The following is an 18,453-nucleotide window of genomic DNA, read 5'->3' as shown; positions in this document are numbered from 1 at the left end:
TGAAGCACAATTATCAATACACACAGACCAGGACTTGTGCTCAGAGTTGCCTTATGTGAGACTTTCTACAGCATCTTTTGCAAACGTTATATTTAATTTAAACAAAAAAAACCCCCAACAAACCACCACTCTACCAAAGCAAACTAAAGAGGAGGGAGACTGGAGAACAATGTACACTTTCAGCATGAATGTGCCATGATATCATTCTTTGGCTTGCTAATATATATACTTCGAGAGACTGGTGCGAGGAGGAGGGAAGGAAACAGAAACAGGGTTCTTTGTGCCCTTATGAAACACCAAATGACTCCTTCTCCCTCTTGCCCCTCGGTAAATCACAGGGAAGTAGTTAAGTAATATGAACCAAGAAATTAGCACAAACAGTACAGTCAGTTCTGAAAACCTGGTTTAACTAAAATGCCAGTCTGTCATTTTACCTGATTTATGTGACTCTGGCTCGAAGGTTTTCTACAGAATTCTGAACACCACTGTAGTTCTAGACCTTAGACACAACAGAATATTGATATTTAAAATACATACTTTTTGCAAATAAGGTTTTTCAGGCCAGCCAGGATTATCCTTATACTCTTCATAATACGTCTGTGTTTCACATGTATACAGAGAAGAAATCATAGCAGTAACTATGCCTTGGCATCAGGGGGGGCGTGTATGTGGTTTGGTGGGGGTTTTTTGTTGTTTTGGTTTTTTACTTTGGTTTGCTTTGGTTTTTTTAGTTCAAGCTGTAAAATGACATTAAGTTTACTTTTAGGTATTAATTTTACTTCCCACTTGCAGATCCCTTTGGCTTTCACTACATTTTTAGTGCATTTGAACAGAGAACAGACTGGAAATATATTTGATGGAACATAGAAAATGGAAACTGTTCTAATCATGCCAAAAAAAGAGAATTTGACCTTATTTACAAGTGGAAATTATAACCTGTTGGCATTTAACCAGCCAGCAACACTTTAGGTAGCCCCAAGTCAATGTGTTGCACTTTTTAATTTTTGATATGGTTTCCTATATACAGCAAAATTAGATTAGGCAATTACAGATGGTCTAACCAATATTTGGTTAGAAAAATCCACTGCCATGAGTTTCGCAACAAGTTTAGTGAATATTTGTTTTGGTTTCCATGTTGAAAATTCTACCTAGAACAGAAAAAGATTTTGAAAATTTTATACTAACAGAAAGGTCAAGCGGAAGTTGCTTTTGTTCACTTTATTTTTGACTGGGGAACTTCTTAGGTTAGAAATTTTAAAATCCTAACTTCTAGTTAAAATAATTCAGTTTATTTTTCAAAATAATATTTAAATATTAGTTTTAAACTCTCTAGTTGATCTAAGTGAGCTATATTAGTTTAACTGGCTGGGTAACAGGCTAGCTAATGGCAAAATGTTTCCCAGGTCCAATACTGAAAGAGGAAGCTGAGCTGTAAAAATAGAATGGTTAGGATTGGAAGGGACCTTAAAGATCATCACAATAATAATTACTAAATTTAAACTACTTTGAATGTGTTCCCTTGAAGGAAAAAAGGAGAGATTTCAGAACCTGAAGCAATACTGTATACCATATCAGTTAACTTGACCTCAAATGTCTTCCATGGAAAGTAATGTGTTAGAGCAAAATGGTATCAAAGAGTTAAAATATCTATGGCAGCTTTTTTTTTTAAAAAAAAGTATAATAGACACTCTCAGTTTGTGACTTAGCTGGGTCATCTTTGAGCGGTCTATTAATATGCTCTATGTAAAATAACATGAGTAGAAGGGGATAAGGAAGCTGTCAGTTGCTAAGCAGAAAGGCTTCAGCCACATCAAGTCTTTGGGTTTCCCTGCCACACCAGAACCATTGGCATCAAGCACATTTATTTAAATACATCATTGCTCTAACGGCAAGATTCCAAATTGTGTCTGGGATGAAGACTGAAATTCAGATGTGTAGAGATCGAGCATTATACCTTTATCTCATTCAAAAGAAAAATTAAAAATTCAGAAAAAGGAAAGCTTTCTGGTTGGAGGCTGCTTGGGGAGAACACAGATGAAGTAGAACCCCGTTTCCTTACATGAAGCACATGTAATCTAACACTTGTACAACTTTGAGAATGAGGCACAAATCCTCTTCCTTTATATTTAGAAAGTCTTGGAGATTGTTAAATCTTCCTTCAAATGGGACTTTAATTTATTACGGCTACGCATTTGACACATAGTTATAAACACTTCTCCTTATGAATAAAGTATTGCTCTTTAACTTCACATGAACATTATTGTACTGAAGATGGTCACACATTTAAGATGATATGAAGAAAGCCAGACTGTCAAAGGCTTTAAGTAGTAAATACAGCAGAGGAAGCAACTCCTTTTCCCCACCCTGTACTGTGGTAGGGTTTAAAAGAAGATATGCATGCAAACTAAAAAAAAAAACCAAACAACTTAATGTTATTTCAGCATTGTGTACAAAAGCAATCACAACCTAATAACTAACAGTAAATGGCATGTTTTGGACAGTGGTTCTGGCTCTCCTTTGACTTTTTAAAAAGTGCAGAGGGTTGCATCTAGTTGGGTAGACAAAAGGCGTATTTTTGACTGCAAACCTAAAATGATCTAATCAGTTCTGATTTCAGCATGTATTTATCTAAACAGAGTGTTTATAACAGCTAAAGCATTTCAGCATCTGTTGCCATGATTGAAATACTATCTTGATAAAATACTACAATTTCATGATCTGGTATGGTGAGGGGTTTTGTGGTTTTGGGTTGTTCTTCAAACCTTAAGGTAAATCCATTTCTGGTGAGTTGAAAACAAGGCATAATAGCACACCACAAAGCACTTTAAATCAACTGATGCTGATTTGCAACTTGAGGAACAATCTATAGCTGGTCTTCAGTTTAATAGTTGCTGTTTTTTGAAAAATACCATTCAGATAAATAGTTGAGTCTGGGATCTCCAGAGTTTACTTATCTTTGCCAAAGAAAATGTTTGCTGTATTTAATACTTCCTTACAGCAACAGATTCTTCTTGCTTTGCTCTGAGTTTCAAAAATTAATGACAAAAAAAAAAAAAAGAGCAGAAGAGAAGCTCCTAAACTTCCATTAAAATATGCACAAAGTTATTTTAAAAGTTCGATCAGTTTTACATGTATTAGGTCTCAATAAGATTTGCAAAAGAAGCTGATGTTAAAAAAAATTGGTTTGAAAAAAGTTTTAGAAATTTATGCATTCATCATTTTTAAAATCACATATGGGAAACTGTTTTCATATACAGCTATCCCTCAACAAAATAGTTCATTAATATAAGACAATTACAAGAAATCACTTCTGGACTTATGTAAAGAAAGCAATGCTGTTTTCAGAAAAGGATAAATAATAGTATTGGGTATATATTTTAACAGAACTTCATATCCAGTTTTAACTCCACATTTGGAGAAGCCAGAAGTTTTATCCCTTGGCTTTTGTGGGCTGCCACTGACTTCAGTGTTTGTCTAACTTACACCTGTGTCTACGTTGGCACTTACTCTTACTCATGTGATAATTAATAAACTTTTCATCAAGGCAAAAAAGTGGTAATTATAGCCTTGCTAAAGGAGTAAAACTACCTAGCAAATAACTTGTGTGAAAATTCATTACCTGATGCACAACGCACGTAAGCAGACTTGGACTCAAAAATGGCAAGAAGAAATTAAACAAAACCACAGAAAATAAAGTCAGACTCAAATGTTGACTTTGGTTGAGCATTTGCAGCTTCTGTTGATGAAGGAGCCATGGAAGCATAAGTTTGGTCCCATGTGAACTGGGGTAGTCACTTGCTGCAACTATTTCCATTTGTGACATACAAAGAGGTCACACGTTCAAGAAGCAGAGACTGATACAGTCCAGTCTAGGGTCTGACAGTTACTGGTGGAGAACTAGTAAAACCTATATTTTAATCTGTTCAAGTATTTTGATCATAAGCTAAATTTTATGTTATTTATAAGCACAAACAGCTTGAATGGGCAGGTTGTTATCATGTGAGAGCAAAACATATGATCAAATTTGAGTGCACATAACCTCAAAACTTCTTTCCTTAATTTTCTTTTACTGTAAGCAAGAACATTTACACTTTAAAAAAATTAAATTAGTAAATTCATTTTAAAACATGAAGTAGAATTAACTATTAATACTGTGCTAAATTATTATCAGCAAATTACATTTCAAAGAAAAAATTATTACATTGTAGTTACATAAAATCTAAAAATCTGCACTTGTTCAATGTATCCTAAAAGTATTATTTCTACCCTATTGCATATATAAGAAAAAACACACTAAATTATCATGACTATTTCATAGTTTTTGGCTCCTAGACAGGTTAATGAATAATTCAAGGATATAACTGTTACAGATAAATGTCTCATTGTTTTATCCATTCCCCACTAGGAAAAAATTATTCTAGATAAATAGTTTTCTGGTTTTTCAAAGAGAAATCGATTCCTATTGACTCAGACAGATGCAGCTGAAGTTTTGTTTTGTTTTCTTTTAAAGCTGGAACATAACATCTCAAGACAGAACCTTGAAAAACCAGTGTAAAAAAAATTTCATTTAGAGCAAAGAATCTCTCAAATGGACAGTTTACTTTTTTAATCTGAGAGATAAATAATATAATATGCCACATAATTCTGTAAATTGATTAACTGGATTGTTAATCAACAGAATAGCAATAGAGAGGAATTACATGTTCCTCTCCACTGAAAACAACTCTGTAGGCATCAAACCTAGGCAAGATCCAGATCACAGATTCTAAAAACTATATTAATTTTTTAAGAGAACAAAACCTGAAAATGAACCCTCTACTCCCCTTAGTCTCTTTAAGATGAGTGGGCTGCCAGAAAAAAACAAACAAACAAAAAAACCCAACCAAACAAACCCAAAACACAAACATCCCAGTGAAACAGACTGGTTGATAAATTCATTGGTATGCAAGTCATGAATACTCTCAGTAAAATACAATGTTCTATATTTCAGCGTGATAAAGAGGATTTGGAAATCGAGCATTTACCACTTTTCTACTGGTCAGAATTAGAAGGCAGCACAGAGGACAAAGTCATTAATAAATACGTGGGATAAAATCCCACTGCCTTTATTTATGGTAAAAAGTACTTTACGTGCATCTTGCATGTTGCCACAAAGGCAGGATGGAGCTTAACTTAAAAATAAAATAGAGTAGATATAAATAGTTTTTCATTAACAACATGAATGCATACAAAGTGTAACTGGATGCAACAGGAGGAAAACCCATTGCTTTTATACGGATAAGGCAATGACAAAGAAATAAAACACTTCTTAAAATGCGCTTTAACTTTTTCCTGTTATTTCAGGAATGGAAAGGCCAAACCACATTCTATTAAATATTTAAAAAGCTTACATACCATTTTTGTTAAATCATGGCCAATTCAGTTCTATGGAGAACCATTATTCCTGAGTCAAGATATAAAGCCCTGTAGGAAATTCCTATGTAAACTACAAGTTCATTAAGAATATTACCCTAAAGCTAAAGAATACTGCAATAGATAATCAATATACTTCTATCTCTGAATCCTAAATGTTCAGGGAGAATCTCAGATAAACAGTGCAGAAACTTTGGTTTACTGATGTCATCACACGAGCCTCTTTTATTGTCATTTCTCTAGATAGTAGCACGAGTTATGTTTATAGTGTAAAAGCATACTGCACATAAAGTACATCACAACAAAGAATGAGTTTTTCCTTTTTAATTAGCATTGTATATTAATTATCTAAAGCTACAGTGAATAATAGCAACTTTAATTCACCCCCAAAAATATTACAGCATCGTCCTACAAAAGATAGATGAGCTCACCTTGACTGTGTTAAATGTTATTTACATTACTGTCGTACAAGACCTTTTCACCTCATCGAGGAAGAGGTTTAAACAAGAACATGCAAAACTTGGTGTTATCCTCCTCAAAGAGCAACACCAGAAATAGCTGCATTTCCAGCTCTAATGCATCGGGCTTACTCGTTCCAAACTGCGAGCATTAACTGCTATTTCATCGTTAATGTAAAATATATTAATGTCTAGGAAGTGTGAAATGGATTCTTACAAAATTATTAATCTATGAAAAAGAACAACAAGAAAATAACTGAACAGAAAGGAAATACTTGCCCCTATTAGCACTTTCAGTATAATCTTATGGACACAATCTGTAGTTCTCAGTAATAAATACACAGGCTTTTTTGTTTTGCGAAGTAATTTTTGTCTGTAGATTAATGGTGGAGCGGATTAGCCATCTGTCTGTGCTTTTAGATATGTAGATGCTGATCCAGTACCTCTCATATAAAAGGAGTCAGAGGAGCAGGAAAAACAAAAAGGGAGGAGAGAGAACAAACAGGAGGGGAGCACTATAATTTGGTCTATTATTGTATTCTCAGCATTCTATGAAAGGAAAAAAAAAGCCTGAAATAACGAGATCTATAATACGTAACATATTTATCTAGCTTTGTTACTGATCTTTATTTACCTTTAAAGTATTGAGAAATTTTTTTAATAATTAGTTACCAGACAGAAAACACTGCTGACACTGGCATGCAGGACAATTTCACCTTGGCACATCCCTGCCAGAGAGGAAACTGGCACCCAGGGAGGTCTCGCTTTGCTGTCTTCAGCTTTTGTGGGCAGTGGTTGCTTTATGTGGACACCAAAGGCTTCCTAAACCTGAATCACACTGCTAAGGAAATCAGTTGAATATCTGGGTGATGCTTTTAAAGATATTACACATATAGCTTCAGAATACCCTACCCTGGCCTCCTGTTCTGAGCACCTCCCGAGGGAGATTTCTCTTTCCACTGAATACAGGGAACCTTATATTGTTATAACTTCAACTCTAGGAGCTTAAATTAGAAATACCTTGGCAGGAAATTACTGCAGGTGTATTAGTCATTTCAAGAACTAGAATGTGACACTTCTTGAAGATGTATTACATCCTAGAAAAGTACAATATCATTTACTAAAGAGTTTTCAAACATCCAAGTGGAGATCTCATTGAGCAATATCGTATAGAGACACTGGGAATTAAAGAAGAGACAATATTTAACTGTTCACAGAAGGAGGCCACTATAGCAAACAGGTCTAAACTAGTGAGAAAAACTGCTAAGCTGTTGCACAGCCTGTCTGTTCCACTGAATCAGAGTATTGCACTGAAGATACATTCTGTCAAAACGTTTTCAACCAAGACTAACAAGAATAACATTTGAGTGAAAGCAAAAAGGAGTAATTCCACCATTTTTCCATTAAATTAGCAGCTAAGAATTTGATTTACGCAGCTTTTTGGTAAAGAAGTTTACACTGAATCCTCTCAAAGCACTTTTGCTCATAATAAGCCTTCCAAACCATCCCCAACATACACAGGTTCTAGATGCTAAATGAACATGAATAGACAAGCAAAAGCTGCATGTTGAGGAAAAAAAAAAAAAAAAGGAAATTACATCAAGAGGTGAAAAAAATAATTATTTAATTTTGAGTACTTTATGTGTTTCACTAACTCTTAGTCTGTCAACCATTTAACAAAAAATGTCAAGTCTTCACAGAAACAGGTAGTGAAACTTCTGCTGTTCTCGAGTTCAGCACAAACACAGCACTAAGTACAGCGTAAACAGAAAGATGTCCATGGGCTTCTGGTCCATGGAGGCTGCTAGCCCTGGGGAAGAAAGGCTCAAGACAGGAAGGGAAAAAGAAAACAACAACAAAAAAAAAAAAAAAAGAAAAAGAAAAGAAAAAAAGGTGGGGGTTGGGAGAAGCAGGAGAGAAAGTGTAACTGAGAACATGCAAGCTGTAACTGAAGTTGGGGGCGGGCAGGAGTCTGCCTAATGTCACTCAACAGATTAATGGGAGAGTAGAGAAGAAAACAGATTTCCTGACTGCCTGTCCTATAGGCAGCACTGGACTGCAGTCACCCCACTGACACATGTTCAGTATCACTGTATGCCTGAGAGCTTTTGAGCTTTGAATTTTCCCAGCCTTTTAAGGATTTTTAAAACAAAAAACAAAACTTGAGAAGGTTGAGAAGAATCCCACCTTTACTAGCAAAAGTAAGACTGAAACGTGCCAACTACTCTGCAAGCGTAAAGCAGTTGGAGAGGAATTGGCACATAGTAAAAAGTGTCCAGCCACCCACTGCTGGAAGGTCTCCAAAAAAACCCTTATACTTGTGACATAAATTAGGGCTGGGCTTTAGACATGCCTTTCCCTGGGTCTTTTGCAGTCTAAAGTTGAGAATTAGTGTGTTTGTCTATAAGCATGAAGAGGCTGAGAACAGAAGCCCAGAGACCAAAGACTGTCACTGTCCTGAGGCTCAAGATGTGTTTTCAGAATTCACTCACAAGATGACTCCCGGGCATCTGACTACATCTCCTGTGGAGTTAGTTCAATTAAAACTCCTGATCTGCTTATGTTTTTGACATTTCAAACATCCCTGAGTGGTATTTGATATCAATAAAGTTCTAGGGAAGGAATTTCAGTGCTAAAAAGGTGAACTAATTTGTACACAAGAAGTGAACGAGCCTGGGAAAAGCAGAACAACTGTTAAAACCCATGGAATAAGGAAGACAATAAAAGTCAGGTAAATGAAACTAAAGGAAAACCAAAACACAGAAGCACACCAAGCAAAAGCTGTGAATATGACTTATGTTTTTGGATTGGAAAAGCAGAATAAGACATTTGAGTTTTGAGAACTGTATAATCAATCTGTTTTCCATTTTTCCTCATTTCCAGTTCTTAGATGGTATATCATCCCTACCTGGGTGGTTTGGAGTAAAGCAAGGTTCCATGTTTTTATATCTATATCTATATCTATCTATATATTTATTTTTTAAAGAGAATGGAAAAGAACACATTTGTTATGGATCTAATGCTACTAAATATTTTTTGAAAAAAAAAAAAATCTTAACCACCAATGAATAGGTGTTAACTCCACTTTAAACTTAGCTCTTGTAATGTTTTATCACATTGCATACTTGTAGCATCATTGAAATTATATAGGTTTTCAGTTGTATATAGGTTACTGGAGAAGGTTATTAGAGACAGTAAGGAATATACTAATCCAACTTAAAACAACAAAACTTTTGATCTCAAGTCAACTGGAACACATAATGTAGAAGGAAGTACCTCAGCAGCATCAAATAGGGTGCCAAATATCAACAAAATTACAAGTCAGCTATGCATCTCAAATGTGTTTTCTCACAAGTGTCCAAAGGATTTCAAAGAAAGGCTAATAAATCTACTTACGTACACAATAAGAACATGTAGAATAAAGAATAAAAACTTACTCTGATCCAGTGAAGCGTTCCAAAATGAGGTTCGAACCAACCAAAACCAAAAGACAACTGACTTTCAAAATTTAGGAATATGCGCTTGTTCCCACCGAAGCTCATGGCAAGTTTCCATTGATACCACTGTTGTAGGAATGATCTCTAATACTGCAGTTTAATGTCTAATCTATATTACTGTTATTTTTTGGCACAATTCAACTTGGAATGCAGTAGCGTGATATGAAAAGGGTGTTTTGTTTGCAAACTTGGAATGAAATCCAACTTGGACTAGATTGCAGAATGAAGAAGCCAGCAAAAGGGAATTTGACACTCACCATTCTGGCAGAAAAAACTAAGTTTCTCTAAACTAGAAGATTAAAAATACTTTGATACTGTTATTTCAAATCAAAATCAAAAGGAAGAAAACATAAGTATTAAACTGTGCCAGATTAATGGGATCTTTGGTTAATGATCATTAGCTTCCTGAAAGTCATTTGAAGCTAGTCATAAAGCTAATACCTAAAAACACTGCAGAATTAAAACAAGTCTCACTGGCTATGAAACACAAAAGCTATTAATCCTTTATACTAGCAAGTTAAATCTTAAATTATCTGTGACAAATCCTGGATGTTTTCTTCTTTCTGAGCTATTACTGAATTAATTGAGAGTTCTCAATCCCTATTCAGCACAATACTTGAACATGTTCTCAACTTTATACACATGGGAAAACCTAAATCCTTATCTAAATTTTACTTCATTGTAAGTTAAGCGTAAGTTAATGACAGAGCAAGCATGCTGGTGCTTTGTTAAACTGGGAACTTGACTTCCACAGATGGGAAGGAGTCCCTCTGACTTCTTTTATTCTCATAAGCGCTAAATACTCAGTTTTATCAGGTCACAGTTTTGTGTCTTTAGCAAAATAGGGATAACAGTTATCTGAGAGCAAGAGCTATCATTTTGTCAAGTCATTACTCAAGGACACTACATGTGCAGAGGCAAGTGGAAAGCAGCATGGCATGAATCAGATGCTTAACCTACTACTAAGAATAATATGATTAGCATATTTTCATTATTATTATCATAAGCATATATTGAGAAGATTAAGAGGATCAAAATTAAGTTTGGATAGTATATTTGTACTAAATTCAACCAGATGCTAATGCTAGCAAATATTTATATTAATGATTAACTTTGTGCTGTGGGAGTTTCAGACTACATACAAAGTCTGAAATCGAGCACTGGGTTGGGAAGTATCTGTTAATCAAATGAAGGAACTGGACGTTAATATTTTGCTCACCTTACTTTAGCAATATGTCTTAGTCATGACTTGGCAATTCAATGATCATGAAGTCTTTGATCTGTTTTCTGACCTGTCAAATTATATCCATCAAAACAAACTGGGAGAAAGCCTGTTTTAATGCAGTGGATGTTGTTTCAAACCAAGCTGAGAGGAAGTCATCATCTCCATTTATGAAGACTTTTGGTTGCCACTGAACAAAGCCAGAGCAAATTCAATGACCTAAAGTTAGGAGGATCTACCACTTGCTAATAACTCCTTGGGTCAGTTAACCCACTGTTGTTCATTTATTCCCTGACAGAGTCATAAAAATGAGTCAGTGTTGGTTAATAAGAAAATATTTTCTCCTGTTAATCAGTGATATCATTTGCAAAGTGGAAGGTAGAAGACACTAGAAATTCACTACAAAATAAAAAATAAAATCTTTACCCTAATAAAGAGGATCTTCTCTCCAACTCTATATCTTCCTTGTGAAAGACGCTCCACACAGAACTTATTAGGGCATTTACAAGGTGGATCTTCAGAAATGTGTTTAACCTGAAAAACACAGAAGTTATTGATAGAAACTGTTTAAAACAGCATGTGAAGCGTAACATTCAAGAGGGTATTTGCCATAACATGATATCACTAATCTAAGTCTTCATCAATGATATTTTCTTAGTTTTCCTTAATTTTCTTAATATTTTTGTAATCCCAGACTGTGGTGCTTCAAATATCAAGAAGGATTTTACAGCTGTGATGAGGTAAAAATAGAGACAAGTGTCACACAGTTCAACATAAAATTTGAACTGTTTAACTGAACTCCAACAGTTTGTTAATTTGAGTTCAACGTCAAACTTTTGTAGATGTGCTCTCAGTATTTTATGGTGAATAAGCTCAACTGTCAAAGGGGTAATGTAGCTGATGGGCAAAATGAAGACGTCATAATGATGTGTTTTCCCTTCCTAAATAAATATAATAAATACCAATAAAAGGCCCTGCCCAATAGCTTCACTTGACACTTTCAAACAGTGCACTAACACCTTAAAGAAAGTATACAGAGAATACTGTGACATAATGACAAATACATGCCAAGATGCTCCCCAGTATTGCTAACTACCCTTTGATGGTCTCCACCTGAGGGCATTCATGCAATCAAGTTTTCATTTAAAGGGGCCTCAAATGTACTCTATCATTGCCAACAGTAAGGGCTGAGAAAAATACAGGTGAAAACTACTTTCCTGCTTTTTATCAGCTGCATGAGCTGGACTTGAGCGTCTTGTGAAAACTTGGCCTTGCATGTGCTACTAAAGGCATTAATACTTAGTAGAAGTATATTTTGTACTCTTCAGTGATCTGAAAGTAGCACCACCATCAATGCCAAAAGAGCAAATCTCTTTGAGAAACCCTTATTTGACATTCAAATTGCACTACTGCACAGGAACAGCAATAACAAGTGCGGCATTTTCATATTCCGCAGTTTTCTCTGATGAAAGCTGACCTAGTACGTCAGTGTCAAAATGCTAGAGGAACTTTTGCCCACTTCAAATAATATTTCAAAGACCTTTTCAAATCCAGTTTGTAAACACTTAGCAGAGGAATGCTACATGTATATTACACACAAAAAGTGTTTCTCAAGTATCAGTGTCCTCAGTTTGAATGTACAATCACTGAATTATTTTAAGATTAATTATTCTAGTGATTTTTATCAACATAGGTGAGTGTTAGCCTCCATTTCTGGAGAATCAAACTATTTAGATAGTCAGTGTTCAATAGGAATAACTCAAATGAAGTCACTGGCTGGTGACTTCAGTGCAAGTTCAGGCTGCTGAGGATGCAAAAGGTGCATTCCTGTATCTCTGGGAATGTTGTACCAAGACTGGAATTCCGCTTAGAGGACTGCTTGGCAATGGCCCTCTCAATGCTGCCTGATAATCAGTGATTTCTGACATAATATCCTACGGCATTTATCACCTCTGGAGACCCTCTTGAAATTCAAAGCTGAAAATGGATAATGTGTACTAAGCCTTAATAGCTGTGTCTACCAGGGTTCATCTAAACAAGCAAAAACTCAGAGTAGCCAGAGCTAACAGGTTTGAGGTTGTTTTGAACTGCATAAGCCAAACAGAGCCATCTTTGGCCTGTGGAGAATGAAAGCCAACAGATTTATACTGGTGTAAAACACTGGATAATGAAACTTTCACTGCTATTGAGGCTTCTATTACCTTACTATCCCAAAGGACACAGAAGTATTATTGAGTGGAATTTGGAAATCAAATAAGGAAGCAGAGGGAAGAATTATATCCTATTTTATTTTGTGTCTGGACTATATGAGCACTGCTGCTATTTTATGGTGTGAGTGTCTGGGGCAGTGTGGGTCAGGAATCTAGCTGGATGAATTCCTTTCTGTTTCTATCCCTACTGCTTTCTAAATTAAAGGAGGTGGTTGGAGACAACCTTCATACTCTCTGTTCTGTTCCTACAAGATACGCAGTCACCACCCTCGTTCTACACATAACTGTTCTTTCTCACTTCTGTTGAAACATAAGCTAGTGCTTCTGCAAAATTAAGGAAGAAATACAAAACTTAAAAAATGTTAAATGTAATTATTTGCATCAAATAGTACAAAGTATTTCAATAAAATGAACTAACATTATACTCCATCTGCTCTTTGGAACAAAAAAGTGGCACATGGATTTTTCAAGAAGTGCTTTGTAACTCCCAGGTGGCACATCTACCTTGTAATATAGCAGTTACTATAGTAACTGCTTCTTTTTATAGAATATATTTGCACTTTTCAAGTTTAACCTCTTCATGGTCTCAAAATGTGTCTTTTTCATCTGATTCCAGCTGTTTCAAATAAACCCCTCTAGGGTTTGTAACAGAGAAATGAACACCACGCTATAGCACAAATAGCTTAACGATACTCATAGCAAGATATTTTCTATCTAACAATGAGGGAAAAAAATGCTTGTTTTTTTTTACCACATGAGAAACATGCAGAACAGCAGCATAAAAATTAGGCTGAGATAACTTAAAGTGTTTGTTAACATTCTGTACAAGTCAGTATGGGCCAAATCTCCTAGTCCTGACTCAGTCCTTTCTCAGACAAAACACCAAGTGGGAGTTGATGAATAAGAAGTGAATACAAAAAGAAAATGGAGTAATACAAAGGGAACTTGGCCCTCAGCACAAAGCCAGGCTAAACTGCAGATCTCCTACACAGTGTGACATTTTTCCCAAACTTCAGGCATAAATAATTGTGGCCAACAATAAATTAACTATCAGTCTGCGGATTTATGAAATACAGTGAGATGTTAAACTGAGGCTTTTGTGTTCTTTGCAAGTAAGTGCATACCAGAATGGGTCAGATAGGAAGAAGCTTCCTCCCAGAACTTACAGCATCATCCAACAGTTTCCCTGTGCTCTTTTTCCCAGGAGACTTTGTTGGTGACGGTGAAGGAGAAGGAAGCGGGGCTGAAAGCGTTTCCTCTTGTTCAATCTCTTTTTCCAACTTTATTAATCCAGGAGGCTCCACCCCAAACCTTTTGGAAATATGCAAACAAATTACTAGTCCTTGTAAAGTATTTCATATTTTAAAGCAAAACCCTGGAAAGAATTTTCTTTCTGTATTGCACTGTTGTGCAATCATAGATTGCTACTGACATTAATAAACAAGTATAAAATATAGCAAATCATTAATGCCACCGTTCCAAATCACTACAAAGAATGAATTTAAATAGCATCTCTCCGTTGATCAAATTTACAGGAAATGTAGTTTTTCTCCAGCTTCTCTGTCCGATAACTTACATGTTTGTGAAAGACTAATTTAGAAACAGCACTAGGCCTCAAAAATTGCTACACCGTATAGGACAGATTCCAGTTCAGCACATTTTCTTTTTTTTTTTTTCTCCCCTCCTCTCCCCCAACAACATCCTTTCAAATTACTTCACAACTTCTATTTTCTGCTACAATTTTCCAAGAAATCCATATGAAAAAGGATTAAAGGTTATCCTGGTCTCAACTATTACACTGAATTTATAGATAAAACTGAGACAGAAGTGGCTAATGCCTTTTCTAACCAATTTTTGACAGCCAAACTTCAGATCTCTGTTTACAGTGGCAAAACACTTGTAGCTCCAACCAAAACAAAATACATGCAACTTTGGCATGGAGCATCTCAAACACGGCACTTGGAGAGCCAGGCTCTCTAAAACAATGCCTGCTTTTGAAAGCTTTATGGGAAGTGATTAAATCAGTATCTCACTGCAAGCAGCAGAGCTTGGAAAGATGTCAGAAGCCTAAAAGCCCACCCCATTTTCCTAATCACTGATAATTCCCCTCTATTTTTTTATTTTGCCAACACTGAACAAAATTCCTGAAAAATAGAAAGATTTCCTTTTTCAGAGGACCCCAGCTTGGAAAAATTGTAATGCCAGGTAGGCTTTTCATAGCAAACTACTTGCATAAATGAAATCATATTTTCTTCTGTAGTAGAAAAGTCCATAGCCCAGATGCAGAACTATGCTGACTTATCTAGCTAAAGATCTGGACCCTAAAATATTGAGCAGTAACAAACATATTACAAAAATCTAAGCTAAATACCATAACAACATTAAAAGCGTACAGAGAAAGGGCATAAACACATGTACTGTCTTCTGTATTTTTATGATAACTTTTAATTTAGCCACACTTCTGCCTAGTAAATTAATATAAAGAAAACTAAGAACCAAATCTGTGCTTGTATTGGCTTCTAACTGATGCAGTCTGCCTAATGAAAAGCCAGCCAACATTGAAGCAAGCACTTATATACAATCCATTTACTTCCTGTCTGTCTGCAGATGCCGACAGGCTGTAAATCATTAAATTCCCACTGGGTTCTCAGCCTACACCTGCATGCAGCCTTACTCATCAAATAAAACTCTTCCACTCTAAGCAATGCTGCTTCTTTGCTTCTACTGCTTTTCATAATCTCCCATTTTTATCATTGTGACAGACTTTTAAAGTTCCCTGTATTTCCAGTATTCTGAATTCCTTGGGTGATGAGTTGAAAAAGAACACAAATGAACAAACAAACATATGAACTTTTTTTTTTTCCCCCTCCCCAAATATTGTATCAACCTGAAGCAAAGTTGCTGGAAAGCTGAAATGGTAAGTCTTTTGTGGGAGGGGTAGAGGTGCAAATTCTGGTCTGGAAGGTATGCTGAGAATTTCCTTTTCTACTCGTTTCTAGCCTCCCTTCTCATAACTACAAAATGAAGCAGCACTGGACTGTAACATGAGCTCCAATAGACTTAGAGCACCACTTCCCATTTTTACCAAGGAAAAATTGAATACAATAGCAGAAAGATGTTGAAATTGCTTAAAGTAATTTCAAAAGACCTGTGGGGGTTGTTGAATCCCCCATAGTTTAATAGTTACCCAAGAACTTCATTCTTTCTGCAGAAAAGATAATTTAGCTGTTTTCCATTTTATAATCTCTATTTAAACACACACATAGACAGCACATATACATCTATTTGCCAATAATTACATTTTCCATGAAGTCTTGATTACAAAGATTACACAAATTACGCAGTGATCCATTCTGTACTCACATCCGTTTAGTTTAAATGATTCATTCTGATTTTAAAATACTTGGGAGAAATTTGGAGCTGTGCAACCCACTGCAATAGCTCTGCGTATCATCAACGCTCAATTTCATCCCGTAGGACACTTCCCTCTCTCACAAATGTTCTCACTCTACCCACGATATCTGCCAGTGCACACAATGGCCCATTTTAGTTACTGAAATTTCACAGATGACTTCAGAATTTTGTCTTCATACACAATTGAAATCCAGGATATCTTATCAGGCTATTCTATTTTATTAGCACCTGGGCTTCCAACTGCCACCCTTTGAGACAAGTGGTCACTCCAGTTTTCCACTCACTGTGTAGTCCATCCATCCAGTCCATCTCTCTCTAATTTGGCTAAAAGGACACTGAGAGAATATGCTAAAAGCATTGCTAAAGCACAGACCATTTATCAACTGTCTCCTCTCATCCACAGGTGCTCACCTGTTGAATGGGTTTGAGTTTAGCACAACAGAGCTCAATTCTATCTCCACCTCAAACAATCCCCATTCCCACTCATTTGTGCCTCAATCCCAAGCCTATTTTCATTAAGAAGAAAGACCTATGTTGACTTATTGGAGTTACAGACCCTGAAGATTAACAGTAATCTAGCTGGGCAAAGTGCACCTGGAACTGGCTCCTTGGGATGAATAAACCACTGTGAACACATCTTCCTGCTTCTAAAACAGAACAGGAAAGGTAAGTTATTCAGCATCTCTTAGTCTTTTCATTCTTTAAAAACATACTGAGGCACCTTTTCAAAGATCTTTGTGGCTCCTGTTCAGGAAAGCAGACCCTCAAGACTGTCAGCAGACCCAGTCTGCTCCATGAAGCAAGCATAGCTCTGACTGCTTTCCTCTTTAAAGCTGCACAGTATTGTTAGTTTTATGTGCTTTTTCCTATGCTTAGTGGAAGCAACTGTCTATTCTCCTTTTCCATATAGTTTTAGTTTATCACACCTCAGGTAAAACTGACATCACACCGTAAGGTATTGTTATTTGACCCCTACAAACAGAAATAAAATACAGTAACACAAATATAATACATAAAATATATTAACAATATACAGTAATATACATGTATTATAAACAAAAATAAAATAACAATATTTTAAAGGCAAAGGGATAGATATGCATAATAAATGAAAACATGGTTCATTTATTAGTTCAGTATTTGTTTTCACTCCTGGAACAGAGAATATCTGAGACACAAGAGCTTAAGACAAATTCATGGAAATTTTTTTTTTTTTTTTAATTATCAGAAAAATTAACTAAATCTCAATTGTGTATAGAGAGATCTGACTGTTAGAAGGAGAAACAGCTCCAAGCTTTATTTAGAAAAAATTCTCAACTCTTCCCCCTCCTAATATGAGGATAGCCAACAAATACCTTCACTGAGGTGATGGCACTGAGATTTTATTATACTGGTTAACAACTGCCCACAAAATATTCTTGAGTGACATCAAGACGAGCATTCTCCGTGAACCTAATGAGCACAAAAGTTAGCTTGAGATGTGCTGATTTAGTAAGTCTCTCAATAGCCACTGCTGTCAAGAATGTAAATATTTCTTCATTCTTTAAATATTTTCACCTACCTTGCTGCAATCCTTCCGAGTTCCAGCAAACAAAGGCACACTTCTCTTGGCTGCTTGTGGAGAACTGGAAAAGCAAAATGAAGATAGAAAACATTTATAAATAAAAGCTATTTTAAAGATTTTAATGATGAATGGAACCTAATCATCAACATCTGTAACTCTTTACTCAGATAAAACTTGGTTTTCTTTGGCTTGCAGTGGAGTTTTACTGGAATAAAAAGGATGGGATTGAGGACTGGTTCTCAGAGTGGAGGCGATTTAGGAAATTCCCATTTAGTTATCCTTTAGTACCTTTGAAAATACCATTCTAAATCTAAATCCCCAAGTAATTATTTGGGCTATTTGGTAACCTACAAGCAGTTCATAACTATTTAAAAATAATCAAGAGCTCTGGCAGAACACTAGTAGAATATCAAAAATAAATTAATAACATTAAAGTGATACTTCTTCTATAAACTAAGAGAATTCCTATCCTTTAGATCACTATTTTTCTAAGCCTATTTAAATCACAAAAAATAACAAATTTGCATTAGCAAAGATATATCTCATCATAAATTTGATCCTGAATTTGTTATACATCTACTCTTAAGGCAAATATGAAACCAGAATACTTTAGGAATTCGGCTCATCATAGAAAAACACATAACCAAAGAAAAAACTTTTTTTCTGTATATACACA

The 18,453-nt window shown here is 35.6% G+C and overlaps 1 protein-coding gene across 1 annotated transcript in view; it reads right to left on the bottom strand.

Moving 5' to 3' along the window:
• GAS2 (growth arrest specific 2) overlaps window positions 1-18,453 on the bottom strand; it is a gene marked incomplete at its 5' end in the record, with an annotated part of 65,224 nt that overhangs the window by 22,245 nt on the left and 24,526 nt on the right. The window contains 3 exons of the mRNA XM_010163516.2: window positions 11,016-11,123; window positions 13,966-14,110; window positions 17,775-17,838. Coding sequence (XP_010161818.2) covers window positions 11,016-11,123; window positions 13,966-14,110; window positions 17,775-17,838 — 317 coding nt within the window. The remainder of the gene's footprint in view (window positions 1-11,015; window positions 11,124-13,965; window positions 14,111-17,774; window positions 17,839-18,453) is intronic.

This window comes from Antrostomus carolinensis, unplaced genomic scaffold (genome assembly GCF_000700745.2).
Source record: "Antrostomus carolinensis isolate BGI_N321 unplaced genomic scaffold, ASM70074v2 scaffold260, whole genome shotgun sequence".
In the NCBI taxonomy this organism is placed as follows: domain Eukaryota; kingdom Metazoa; phylum Chordata; class Aves; order Caprimulgiformes; family Caprimulgidae; genus Antrostomus; species Antrostomus carolinensis.
The sequence above is the reverse complement of the archived record's forward strand: the minus strand, read 5'-3'. Positions and strand labels throughout refer to the sequence as shown.